At 36.6% G+C, this 14,127-nt stretch overlaps 1 protein-coding gene and 2 non-coding genes across 4 annotated transcripts in view; all 3 read right to left on the bottom strand.

Moving 5' to 3' along the window:
• Positions 1–606: 606 nt before the first annotated feature.
• Nop58 (NOP58 ribonucleoprotein) overlaps positions 607–14,127 on the bottom strand; it is a 28,596-nt gene continuing 15,075 nt past the window's right edge. Inside the window, exons 5-14 of one of the 2 annotated variants that reach the window (XM_029478402.1) lie at positions 12,949–13,013; positions 10,801–10,935; positions 9,570–9,715; positions 9,022–9,148; positions 7,759–7,922; positions 6,613–6,747; positions 6,318–6,379; positions 4,249–4,382; positions 2,727–2,881; positions 607–2,093 (exon numbers count right to left, since the gene is read on the bottom strand). In XM_029478402.1, the coding sequence (XP_029334262.1) occupies positions 2,043–2,093; positions 2,727–2,881; positions 4,249–4,382; positions 6,318–6,379; positions 6,613–6,747; positions 7,759–7,922; positions 9,022–9,148; positions 9,570–9,715; positions 10,801–10,935; positions 12,949–13,013 (1,174 nt within the window). In that variant the 3' untranslated portion in view covers positions 607–2,042. The remainder of the gene's footprint in view (positions 2,094–2,726; positions 2,882–4,248; positions 4,383–6,317; positions 6,380–6,612; positions 6,748–7,758; positions 7,923–9,021; positions 9,149–9,569; positions 9,716–10,800; positions 10,936–12,948; positions 13,014–14,127) is intronic. The other variant, XM_021163287.1, reaches the window with a different exon arrangement.
• On the bottom strand, positions 8,899–8,982 carry LOC115032534. The gene has a single exon (XR_003838190.1). It is a non-coding gene; the product is annotated as a small nucleolar RNA SNORD11 (small nucleolar RNA).
• On the bottom strand, positions 9,435–9,514 carry LOC115032536. The gene has a single exon (XR_003838191.1). It is a non-coding gene; the product is annotated as a small nucleolar RNA SNORD11B (small nucleolar RNA).

Raw genomic sequence — 14,127 nt, 5'->3', positions numbered from 1 at the left:
GGTAAAGTTCACAAATCCACACAATGGAAGCTGTCCTTCTACATATGTAGCTTCTACATATGCACTAAGTCAGGAAATTGATACACAAATCTTTTTCTTTAAATGAAGAAAACAAAACAAAACTCACCTAGGTTCTTAAAGTTGATTTCTGAAAACATTTCTGTTCTGGAGGGTAAGTTAACATAGTTTGCTACAACCCTAGTGTGGACATTCATGCAACACTAACTACCCTAACCCATGTTATTCTACGTGGAATACGTAGGCTTGTAAATAAATGGCCTTGTACATGCTGTAATTCATTACTCCCAATGCTAAACTCACCTTAGAGAGAATCAGGTGGACTAAAGGTAACTTTCATAAAGAACCATGGGGCAGAGGGCTCCAAGTTGCTTAGAGGGGAATAGAGCTCCTCTGGATTTTGTGAAATTCAGGATCCAGACAGTATGGGGGCAGATACAGATTCTAAAAAACATTTGCATTAGGATCAAAGTGGTGAATGGTTAATTTTCTTTATTCTTTCTTTCTTTTTTGGTTTTTTGAGACAGGGTTTCTCTATGTAGCCCTGGCTGTCCTGGAACTCCCTCTGTAGACCAGGCTGGCCTGAACTCAAAAATCCGCCCACCTATGCCTCCCAAGTGTGCTGGGATTAAAGGCGTGCACCACCACGTGCACCACCAGCGAATGGTTGCCCGGCAAATGGTTAATTTTCTATTGCTAGTAGCACTATGTCTTCTTTGTTCATACCACTCAATATTCTCAACCAATAGCCAATTCTAAGAGATTTGATGGGCAGATAGTCTGATATACCATAGTTGAGACTTAATATGAAAATAAAATTTATGCAACTCAGTTAAGTCCAATCAAATAAATAAATCCAAATACAGTACTTAAAGTTAGACACAAAATTAATCACAACAGCACACCATGTCTTTCGTTTAGTGTGCTAGGCAGTTAGGATTACGAGCCTTAAACAAGTTGCAAACAGGCGGGGTGGTGGGTGCACATGCCTTTAAGACCAATACTTGGAGGCACAGGAGTTCCAGGATAGCCAGAGCTACATAATGAGATCCTGTGAGAGGAAAAGAAAGCAACCCAAAACAATGACCAACAATTCTGACCAAATGCTCTTAAACCACGAGCCAAAGTAGCCAAGAAATGTTTCAATTAGGTATTTTGTGTAAGTTATGAATTACCTTGTATTACTTTCAATCTTTTTGGTGTAAAAAATATAGGGGCTGATTTTCTTACAATGGACCTTGGGTGACATACTGACTCACAACCATCCAGGTTAAACAATGGATTCTTTTGAACTCCATAGAAAAAGGCATGTAAACAGTACACATATACACATGCAAGAAAAACAAGAGACACATAGACACGCATGGCCCAGGCAGGGAACTAAAGCTATAGTTCAGAAGTGAGGCTATGGGTTCCACCCCCAGCACAAACACCAACTGACACAAGTCTGTAATCCTGTCTCTTTGGAGGAAGATAGGAGCATCAGAAGTTCAATGTCATTCTTGGCTACACATGAGTCTACGCAATAAGACCTTGTCTCAAAAACCACACATCAAAAGTAGTGAATGATAAAAATCACAATTACCTTCTTCCTTTCTGAAGCAGATAGCAGAATGTTCTCAGTTTTAAAACTTGAGAAGGCAAGGGGAACATAAGATCTTAAATTGGTCTGTCTAATCACCACCTTCCAAAAAGCTATTTAAAACTTTGGAATTTCCAATCCCTGGCAACTCACTTTTCAACAATAACAGTACCTAGTCTAATGTTAAGTTCAACATAGAAAGGGCTAAAGATTCTCTGCCTAAAATATAAAGAGATCACAAAACTGCCTTATAATACAAAGAAAATATTTTATTTGTGTATCAAAGACTCTAAGGTTAACAGTTGATGTCAAGACACAAAAAGGCTTGAAAAGCTATAGATATTCAACCTCCCTTGATTATTTTAGAGCATATGATATGCTCTGCTCCCAACTGAATCTTAAGCATGATGTGTTCGGGTGACAGGACTATGGTTCCTTTACATTAGTCTTCAGCATCTTTCTTCTTTTTCTTTTTCTTCTTTTTCTCTGGACTCTGAAAATAATCAACAAGAAAGCTGTTTGCAATAGTGGACATTTTATAATCAACTTTTCCTTATAAATTGCAAAATTTACTCTTAGAACATAAATTTTGTACTAAAAAGTCTAAAACTGTTATGTCAACAAAGCAAGCTTCAGTAAACCATGAGTTGGGGGCATGGTGACAGTACTTACCTTGCATACATAAAGCTTTTAGTTAGGTTCAATTCTTAGCACAGTAAACTCTTTTCATGGTAAGAAACTAAATTTGAGGGCTTGTGAGATAGCTCAGCAGTTAAGAGCTGCTCTTCTAGAGGTCCTGAGTTCAATTCCCAGCAACCACAATGTGGCTCACAAGGACCTGAGGCCCTCTCCCAGCATGTAGGTGTACATGCAGACAGAACACTCCTACGTTTAAAATAATACATAAATAAATGAATTTAAAAAAACAAACAAACAACTAAAATTGAGAACTGGACTCTATAATAAAAATATCATTAAGCACTTTTGTTTTTCTATGTTTTCCCTATCAAACACCTGGTCATTTCTGACTAACAATACAGTACCTATTATAAACATCTATGCTTAAGGTTTGTTTTAAATGCCCTGAAATAAACTCAAAATGTAAAACAACACCAAAATCACATACAGGAACTGCTGTGCTGGTACATGGCTCCTCCTCGGAAAGTGGCTCTTCCTTTATGTGTTTCTTTTTATCCTTCTTCTTTTTCTTCTTTACAGTCGGCTCCTCTTCTACTACCTGTTCTTCCTCCGCCTCCTCCTCCATCTCCTCCTCTACTTCAGCTGGTGTAAGAATTATGATTGTATTAGACCTCCTTCTTTCTGTCATTATAGTCAACTCTTTTATCCTTGTCTAATACTATTAACCTTAAAATAATCTAAACAAAGCTGAAATAAGTTTTTCACAATTAGCTTTTATTATAAGTCAGCATTAAAACAAAGGTGAAATCAATTACGTAGCCTGATGGTTTTGGAAGGTCAAGAAGTGAAAATTTCTATATCTTTACCTATTTAAGAATGTTTGATTAGATTTAAAGTTTTATCCTGAAAGCAGAGAAATGGCTCAATTGGTAAAGGGCTTACTATATACAAGCATAAGGACCTAACCTCAGCTCTCCAGCACAAGGAAGAAATCAGATATAGTGCTGGAAGCCTGCATTCCAACATTGGGGGAGGAGACAGAGGTCTTCCTGTACCTTGATGGTAAACTAACCTAGACAATCCTAGAGCACTAAGTTCAGTGAGATACACTGTCTTAAACATCAGGCGCTGATGTTCATTCTAGTGTCTATCTCTAGTATCTAGAAACACATGCAAAACCACAGCACACCCAAAGAGCTGTTATCTTTATGACTATTCAGTGAGATAGGAGAGACATGAAATAAATAATATACCAGACAATAAAAGATAATACTAAGGATAAAAATGAAGCAGAAGTTAGGGAGATATTTAAGAAGGCATTATACATGGAAATTCCAACACAAAGGTCAAAGATGAAGGAAAGTGGTATCAAGAGTATGCAAGAATATTGTGAAGCATGTATTTGGGTAGATGACTTGCAGGTGTATGAGAGAGCCAAAGGGCTACTATACAATTGACATTGTTAATCAAGTATAGATAGCTTTCTAGAAGCTGTCTTGAAATACTATTCTGATAATGAACAATTTATTCTATGAACCAGAGAATGAAGAAAATCACTGCTTTATCCTAAAGCTACCCAGTTCCACAATAGTTCAGCATCCATACTAAAACTTTTGTATATTTAGTAATATACTGAATTCTGCACACTTAATGACACATTACTTTATAAAATCTAACTTAATATTCTCTTAACTACCCAAAGAACATAATGACATATTAAAACATCCGTTTTCAATGAATGCAATACCTAAGAAAGCTATGGTTAAAAAAAAAAAAAAAAAAAAGATAATTGAGTGTATTATTATTCAAAGGATTAAATGGAAAATAGGGCATCAGGTAAAGGCATTTGTGGTGAGGCTTGTGGACCTGAGTCTGTTCAACTCCTGGACCCAGTCACACGATGTGTCCTCCACAAGTGTGCTGTGCCACACTACCCCATCCATCCCCAACAAAATTAAATAAAAATGCAATGTTCTTTGTTTGTTTTCTTTTTGAAAATTCAAACTAACCTTTAATTTTAATCTTGGCTTTTTTTGCTTTCTTTTCAGTAATTTCATCCTCTTTATCTACCTCTTCTATTTTGCGTTTTTTAGAACAAGTTGGAAGTGTGGAGTCACCAGAGGGATCGTAAGTCTTCACTTCACTGAAAAAACCAAATAAATTGTGGAAAATCTTTACAAATACCTGTAACTGAAATAGTTCAAGAGAAAAGCAATACTGTTGTATAATGCAAGAGTACATAATGCTGTTTAGTTCAAGCAGCTTTAGGGGACTTTAGGTCAGGCACAGTCAAGAAATGACTCTAGGCTCTACTATTCCATGAAAAGCAGCATCATTAGAGGGGGAAATGATCAAGTGAAACCACTGTCCAAGTAACTCAAAGTAAAGCTGCACTAAGTCAATGCTTATTCACATAATCCCATTTAGACACATCTTCACCACAAGCTGTAAGTGACAAAGAACTTACAGATCCCCTATAAAGTCAACTAAATCTCAAGGCTGGTGTGTTTAGTTGCAGGAATCTAAAATATTCTGCCCACCAAAGTTGTAAATGAATGGTGGTTTCACTTTATAAAGTGCTGCAAATATTAACCATCTAATAATAAAAAGCTACTCACAAAAAGACAACTGAATGGACTTTATATGTTTATAATTATGTCATTAAATATTGCTGTGTCTATAAATACCCTATGATTTCATTGAATTCCACACATAATAGGGATGTTAGCATATGCCTAAACCCCAAAAGCTGAGATATTGAGGAAGAATCATCCTGAATTCAAGGCCAGATAAAAGGATAGCAATACAGCAGTATCTTGCCTTTTCTTTAATACAAAACAGGGTCCTCTGTTGCTCAGACTGGCTTCCAACTTGCTAGCCAGGCAAATATGAACACTATAAATTTCTAGCCATATTGCCTCTATTTCCCAAGCCTTTCCCTAAAGGACCCTGATAGTCTCTTTATCATAGTAGACAAACTACTCCATTTCAGTCATCACAACTCACAATTCCCACTTTCCCTAAAACATACAAGTAAAGTCTAAATACTCTTTATAAAGATAGACTATTATTTTTTAAATCTGTCAGGGGGTTTTAGAAAAACTTTCATTATAGATACCTCTTTAAGTTTTTAAACAAATGGCACACAACAGAGGAAGTGAAATGACTGAATTAAACCCATGTTGATGAAGCAGCAGCAGTTGGCAGACAAGAATAAAAACATCTGATGCCAAGGTCAACCTTATTTCAATCCCAGAGACTATAGGTGGGAAGGCAAAACAACTCAAGTTGTCCCCTGATCTCCACATGAGCTTTGGCTTGCCCACATAAACACAACCCCCAACACATACAAATACATGCAAAAAAGAAAAATTTGTCTATGATAAAAACAAAAACTGTGAATGTGGAAAACAAAATGGCAAGGAAAAATTATGTAAGGAATGCGTATACAGACAGCATGGTGGTGATTGTAATTAAGATGTTCCCGAAAATTGCTCACAAGACCTTAAGTACTGTTGACACACAAAAGATCTTGCCTGTCAGCTTGACTTAGCAATTCTACAACTCAATATTTCTCAAACTACTGACATGCTAAATGTGATTTATTTGCCATTTTTAAAAAGTTTTGTTGATTTCCTGTATGCCTGAAATTTGATCAAACTCAGGTACTCTGCAAGAATAGTATATCCTCTGAACTACTGAGCCATTACTCCAGACTCCTTGTATTAAAAAAAGAAAGGAAAAAGAAAAAAAAAAATGAAAAAAGAAAGAAAGAAAAAAAAGACCTGAGCATTTTGTCTGCATGTTATGTATGCACATATATGTACAAGTGTGTCTGGTTGTGAGCAACCATATGGGTCCTGGGAACAAAAACTTAGGTCCTCTAAAAGATGACCTGAACAAATGCTTTTAATTGCTGATCCATCGCTCTAGCCCCTTGCCAAATTTCATAAGAATTAGTCCATACTGCTGTGTCTTAAGTTACAATAATAATTATAGTAATGCCCCCCAAAACAAAAAACACCTGTCAAAACATTTAAATTAACAAAACCAAGTCTTCATTCTTAAATGACTTTACCTTCTGTGTTCATACTTTTCTGCTTTTGCTAATGCCTTTCCTGTTCCACTTATTTTTCTTATCTAAAAAGAAAAATGAAAATTACATCAAAACCTGTAACACATCTTCTACTGCACACAGCAATGCCATAGGATGTGACAATGGTTTTGCTAATTTGAACAAACGTGTCAATGACTAATACTATTAGCACATCAGCTCCTATCTAAGAAATAAGAAATGCTGTGGTAACACGAAATGCTTCTAGCTCATGAAGACAGTCAGCGAGCATCTGCCATAGGAAGAAGGTGGTTCTTACCCCTCTGTCCTCCAAAATCCTCAACCTGGCCTCTAATTTGGCTCTGTTCTCAACTCCCATTGCAGAACTGGAATCTTCACCAAAAGCGTCGTATCTGATAGCCAAAACAGTTTTGGCTGCCAGCATTCGAGAAATCTGTCATCAACAAAAGCATAAAATGAGAGGCAGCATTGATTCTTTTCAGAAAACATAAAATCCTCAATTGTTTACTCAGGAGAAAATTATAAGAAATCACATTACCATTTATTCTATGCCTACTAATGAAAAAGTCCAATTCAGTCTTTCTCTCTGTTCTTTCCTACCTTTGACTCAGAACCAAATCTGATGAGCTGAATTCTACAAGTTGTCCTGTCTCTGGCCCGAGTCCATACATACTCAAGCTTCTTGAGGGCTAGGAACACAGCTTAGGGCTACAGTTGACACCCAGCACATGATGCCTCACACCCAGTCTCAGATGTAGAGGAAAGGAGAAGCTGCTCCTTTAACATTTACAGTATCCATTATTTGTGTTAGTGGCTGTGGATTTCATGAAATTCCAGTTTAATCCTACTTAATTACATAAGTATCTAAAGAAACACACAGAAATATGCAAAATAGACCTCCAAATCTGGTTTTTAGAAAATCTTCAGTACATTGTATATGCATACAATTTACTATTATATATAAATGTCAGTAGCAGCAGACTGTTTTTTTAAAAACCATATCTTGTAACAAATAAAAATACCTTTTACTTATTATAGTAAACTAAAAGAAAACTGTTGTTATAGTTTATATAGTATATATATATATATAGTATATTATATATATATATAATATACTATATATAATATATATAATAACTATATATTATATATATATAATATATAATAACTATATATAGTTATTATATACTATACAGTAGGAGAAAAAAATAAAAAAAAAAATAAAGCTCATGGGTAGGAGAGAAGGCTTAGCTATTAACACTATTTGCTAGTCTTACTGAGAACCTGGATATAGTTCCTTTTAGACAAGGCAGGTAACAACCACTCAATTCCCAAGTACCAAGGGACTTGATGCTCTCCTCTTCCAGCCTTGCACATAGTATAGACATATACAAAAAACATTATCTTGAAAAGTTCAAAAAAAGGTAGAAAAACTACAACTCACCTTTCCTTTGTGTTTGGGACTTGACTGGCCTACAAGAGAAGCATGATAAATAAGTCCATATTTAGGTGTGTCTCGTCTAGATTTGAGGGCCCTGAAAAGTGCTTTTTCTGCTCCAAGAATCTGAACTGTAGAAGCTGCATGCTTGGCCAAATTCAAAAGAGAACCTAAAATAAATAAATAAATAAATAGTTTACAAAATACTTCCAGGTATACTCTGGATTCTATACTAGTATATTGATTTCCCTGAAAATCCTAATGCTTCTTCCTGTTATTCCTAGTGCAAGGAAAGCTATCAACTGGAGAACTCAATCTGTACATTCAGTAGCATGCTCACAAGATTCTGAAAATCAAGCATGCCATAGCTGTAGATACATTAGGTCATATCATTAGTATTGAGCCGGAGTTATTTGTTTTATTTACTCTCTACAGGTGAATGAAATGTATCTAGATGTATACATAGATATTCTGCTGGATTTGCTGCATGGAAATACATAAAACACTAATGGTACAAACTCAAATTCCAGCTGGTCAATGCATTTCTACCGCTTTTCAGGTTACCTACTGGGTGAAAGTAATGATAACAGCCCACAGCATCATGACTTATAGCAGAGGATACCTGAATGGATTATTTGTCTGATACTGCTGAAGAAATTCTTTTAGCTTTAAAAGAGATCTGCAAAGCATAGACTGCATTGTGTCCCATTAAAACTGTAATTTAAAAAATTCATTCAAAATTGGTCTAATGAACTTTTTTTTAAAATATTTTTTAATTACGTACTTTCCTCAATTACATTTCCAATGCTATCCCAAAAGTCCCCCCCTCCCCTCCCCTACCCACCCACTCCCACTTTTTGGCCCTGGCATTCCCCTGTACTGAGGCATATAAAGTTTGCAAGTCCAATGGGCTTCTCTTTCCAGTGATGGCCGACTAGGCCATCTTTTGATACAAATGTAGCTAGAGACAAGAGCTCCCGGGTACTGGTTAGATCATAATGTTGTTCCACCTATAGCGTTGCTGATCTCTTTAGCTCCTTGGATACTTTCTCTAGCTCCAAAGAACTCTTTTTGATCCTGAGGACTGAGCTTAAGACTTAAACATGATAACGTAAACAAAGTTTATCCTTTTGACCAAGGACCACGTTGTCTCAGAAGAGGTAGTGACTGAAGCTGCCCTCATTATTCAAAAAGAACTCAGGCAAAGCATCAGAAATCATCATTGAACACATGGTCTTTAGTCCTTACAAATCACATTAAGGCTGTCACCTGCATGAGCAATAAGCCGTGCTCCAACTAATTCTCCAACCATGACTGTAACGTTAGGTGCAATGGCCATCATTCGATTTTGCAGATATTCATACAGCTGAGTTCTATATTCAGAAATTTCAATTACCTAAAATAAGGAATAAAATAAGGAAGTCAAAGTATACTTAATTCACTTTGAAATTTTTAAGATTTCAATATTCACAAATGGAAATACACAGGCAACTCACTGACAGATCTTAAAAGTACAGGGCTGGACTGAGATTATGTGAGTATGGGAGTAAGAGGCAAGTCTGGGAGCCTGATGAAAATAAGATACAGAGCTATCTCATAAAAGCAAACACTAAACAAAAAACTGTGTAACATAAAGAATTCACTTATCTATCTCACTATGTCTACATAAATATGCACAAAAAAGATGGCATCAGATGAGGTAGTGACTGAACACCTTCATATATTGTCAGGTGAACAAATAAAAAAATCATCATTGCCACCTGCAAATTATGAGACTTAGAAAGACCTCAAGTGCAGCCTCTGTGGATGTAATGTACCTGCGTACACAGATGTAGAATGTTGCAAATATCTTCTTCAGAAACCTCTGTTCCCATAGATATCTCTGCAGCTGCTTTCACTTCTGCTTCTACTTCCTCAGACAGGAATTCAGAGAGAGAGGCAGATGCATAGTTCTTCCTGTCCCCTATGGAATTTTTGCAGATGAAGCAGAATCATTTCTCAGTATTATCTTTCCTTATGTAAAGGCTTGATTTAGAAATAAACTTTCTTCAAAACACATCCAAGTAAAACTAAGACAAAGCATCTTATAGATTCACTTCAGGAAAGGTGCCAACCGAGAACAGGATTAAAGAGAATCTCATTTGAAGATGCAATATTTTGAAACTGTTCCCCACCCCCCTCTCTGAGACAAGGTTATTTGTACAGCCCTGGTTGTCCAGAAACTCTCTCTATAGACCAGGCTGGTGAATTCAGAGACCCTCCTGCTTCTTCCTCTGGGAAGTGCTGGGACCGCCAGCTGGAGCTTTCTTTCAGTCTAGAACTTTTGCTAGACCACACAGCCAAAATTAATAATATACCTTGAGATTAACACTGCTACTGTCCTACCATGTACTCTGCCTGTTTAACCTGCCTTTAATAGAACAGTTCAATAATCAACCTCATTCGACTTGATTTCTCATGTAATCAACTTTTAGAATCTAATCCAAAGAATAGCTGTAATCTTTTTTTTTTTTTAAAGGCCAGATTTGAAGCAAGCTTTATTAAATACTGACCAGGTCCATACTCAATATTCCCAGTATATGGCCAAATAACTGTAACCTTACAAATCTACCATAAAGCTAAAAGCAACATTTTTATGTATTAGGTAATAAACAATAATCTTGGCTATCTGGGTCAGTTGGATTCATTAGGATACTGACTTTACCCGTTATTTGCAAAGTCAGATACTCAAAAGAAGCCATGTTTATTAAAAATAACCAAAATATGAAAAAGGTGGTACACACCTTTAATACTAGTATTCTGGAGGCAGAGATGGGCAAATTTGCATTTGAGGCCAGCTTGGTCTATAGAGTGAGTTCTAGTACAGCCAAAGCTACACAAAGAAACTGTTTGAAAACCCAGAATCAAACCAAACCACAAAGTAAATGTTCAAATTATTTTATTAGTTACATTTGTAATTAAAAAAAAAAGCTTCAGTAATCTTAAGTATTCAATACAAAACCTACTGAGTTATACCAAATTAATTTTTCCCTATAACAATCAACTCACCAACTTTCTGTAAACACTTGCAGTATGTCAGATTATCCGAGATAATTTTCCCTAACTCAGGGAAATGCCAGCCATACCATTCCCTACACCGCATAATGTAGTTGTTTAGTTCTTTATCCAAGTCATCTAATAAGGCTGTGAAATGAAATAAAAACAGAACTAATGAGATTGATAGTTAACATACACAACAGATTGCCTTAAAGCAGTTAAGTAAAATTTTAAGTTAAGTAAAAATTTAGTTGTATAAAGTACATTTATAACCATCTCTTTTCAAAATATCCTCCAAATTGAGTATCTTATACCCTTTACCCATGGAGCCAGGTACTAAAGGTTTAATACCAGCAATCTAGAGGTGGATGCTGCAGTTTAAGGCTAGTATGATTTTCATAGGCTAGCTAGAGCTACATAGTAAGACTCCATTTCCAAGCAAGCAAACAAACCAAAGACAAACATAATGGCCCAGGGAGTAAAGTCACTTGCTTTATCCTGATAACTTGAGTCTAATCACCAAGACCCACATGATGAAACAAGGAATGAGACTTACATAAGTTGCCTCTTAATACAACGAATTCTGTGGTGTATATAAAGCCACATAATGTATAATAATACTCCTACAACTATTGATTGATCTCCTATAACTCCCAAGAATCTGTAAACTCTCTATTCTAGGAATCTCATGAGTGAAACAATGAGCAATTTCTCTTTTGTTTTCGCCTTGCTTCTTTACAATAAAAAAAAAAAAAAAGATCCTGTGAATGTACAGACACACTATGCCTAGAACTGGATAGGTATGACCCACTTTGGGCATTAAATCCTGCTCCCTTCGAAGAGCCATATCCGTGGAAAAGCCACTGATTTCTGTTCACACTGTGGCATGCATTATGTTATTTCTCTTAAATGCCAAATAGCCTCACACTGTATGTGTATATAGCTATTTACATTTTTTTTATTCACTCTTGGTTAACATTTTTCCTTTAAAAAAATTTATTATATTTATGTGTACACTGTAGTTGCTTTTAGACACACAAGAAGGCATCATATTCCATTACAGATGGTTGTGTGCCACCATGTGGTTGCTGGGAATTGAACTCAGGACCTTTGGAAGTGCTCTTAACTGCTGTTCCAGCCCCAAAATCCTTTTTAACTCTAGTAAATAATACTGTTATGAACTCAGGTATGATAACCCAAAGAACTTAAGTCTTATGATTTTAATTCTTTTGATACACATTAAGTAATGGAATTGTTAGTCAAATCAATTTTTATTACTTGCAAATACTATAAACTTTGATATTTCTTAAAATTGCTTAATTTAGGGGCTGGAGAGATGGCTCAGTGGTTAAGAGCACCGACTGCTCTTCCAAAGGTCTCCAGTTCAAGTCCCAGCAACCACATGGTGGCTCACAACCATCCGTAATGAGATCTGAAGTGCTTTTCTGGTGCATCTGAAGACAGCTACAGGGTACTTAGATATTATAATAATAAATAAATCTTAAAAAAAAAATTCTCGGGCTGGTGAGATGGCTCAGTGGGTAAGAGCACCCGACTGCTCTTCCGAAGGTCCAGAGTTCAAATCCCAGCAACCACATGGTGGCTCACAACCATCCGCAACGAGATCTGGCGCCCTTTTCTGGAATGTCTGAAGACAGCTACAGTGTACATACATATAATAAATAAATAAATCTTTAAAAAAAAAAAAAAAATTCTCAATTTAGCCAGGCAGTGGTGACGCACACCTTTAATTTAAGCACTTAGGAGCAGAGGCAGGCAGATGTCTTGAGTTTTCGAGGCCAGCCTCGTCTACAGAGTGAGTTCCAGGACAGCCAGGGCTACACAGAGAAAACCTGTCTCGAAACACCCCCAAAAGAAAGTCAAGTATTTGGAACTGCTTGTGGACGTTGTACATCGTGGTGCGGAGCCTAGTGCGCACCACGATGTACAACGTCCACAAGCAGTATAAAGATTCCTCTGAGATCAATCAGTATGTATTAACAGTCCCTCATCAAGAGAATCAAAGCTTATATTTTTTTCTACTGTGCTTTCCCAATTATCTACTTATTAAAGTTTTAGTTCATCATTTTCAACAGACAGAAATAGTAACAACATTTAGGAAAAAAATATAACTAAACAGTCAGATGGCCATGTACTTACAAATTGCCTGAACAATCATTGTGTCCACCTTATCAGCACTGAATTTCAATCTGTATCGAGACAGGCTGGAGACATGAAAAATAAATTAGACAACATTTTTTTTGTTTTGTTTTGTTTTTTGTTTTTCGAGACAGGGTTTCTCTGTATAGCCCTGGCTGTCCTGGAACTCACTTTGTAGACCAGGCTGGCCTCGAACTCAGAAATCCACCTGCCTCTGCCTCCCGAGTGCTGGGATTAAAGGCGTGCGCCACCACGCCCGGCGACAACATTTTTTACAAGCACATTAACTAACTTCATTGTGTGTCACCTGAGTGGGTACCTAAGTGTAGGCTAGAAATCTACCTTGTTTTTTGAGGCAGGGTTTATCATTGGACTGGAATTTGCAGACTAGGTTAGGCTGGCTAGCAATTGAGCTCCAGGATCTGTCTGTCTCTCCCTATGCCCTGGAAATTTAACTGGCCACTCCCAGGATCTTTACCTGGGATCTAGGGGATTGTCAAATACCTTATAAACTGAGTTATTTCCTAAAACTCCTTGGTCTTTCAAGATGGAGATTCACTGTACAGCTTAGGCTGGCCTTTGAACCCAGTGTTTTCCCACCACAGCGTCTGGTTACCAGGGTTAAGACCATGTCAAAAGCTCAGTAAAAGAAACCTTGACAGCGTACTAAATTCACCTTGAAAAGGGTTTTAGTGTTAAATCTCTATTCTCACCTAGATTGTCTTTATAAGTGGGAAAAAAACCTGCTAGATATGAGTGTGTTGCATAAAGCCATTTTGAGATGATGTAAATCTAGTTATACTAAATAGGTTGTTTTATTTACATACCTATTTACATACCTAGAAGGGCTTTAATATAGCTTAGTATGGCTAGTTTTTTTCTTTTTAAAGATTTATTTACTTATTTTATGTAAGTGCACTGTATGTGTCTTCAGACATCCCAGAAGAGGGCGTCTGATCTCATTACGGATGGTTGTGAGCGACCATGTGGTTGCTGGGATTTAAACTCAGGACCTTCGGTAGAGCAGTCTGTGCTCTTAACCACTTAGCTTTGAATTCGCCACATACTGAGGATGAATAGACCTGTACCAATACAGCCTATATTTCTGTATGAATTAATTTGTTACGGTGAGAAAGGTAATTAATAGGATATAGCAAGTCATATTGATTTCATAGTTTT

The sequence above is a fragment of the Mus caroli genome, chromosome 1, assembly GCF_900094665.2.
Source record: "Mus caroli chromosome 1, CAROLI_EIJ_v1.1, whole genome shotgun sequence".
Classification (NCBI taxonomy): domain Eukaryota; kingdom Metazoa; phylum Chordata; class Mammalia; order Rodentia; family Muridae; genus Mus; species Mus caroli.
This window is presented reverse-complemented; position numbering and strand designations above follow the sequence as displayed.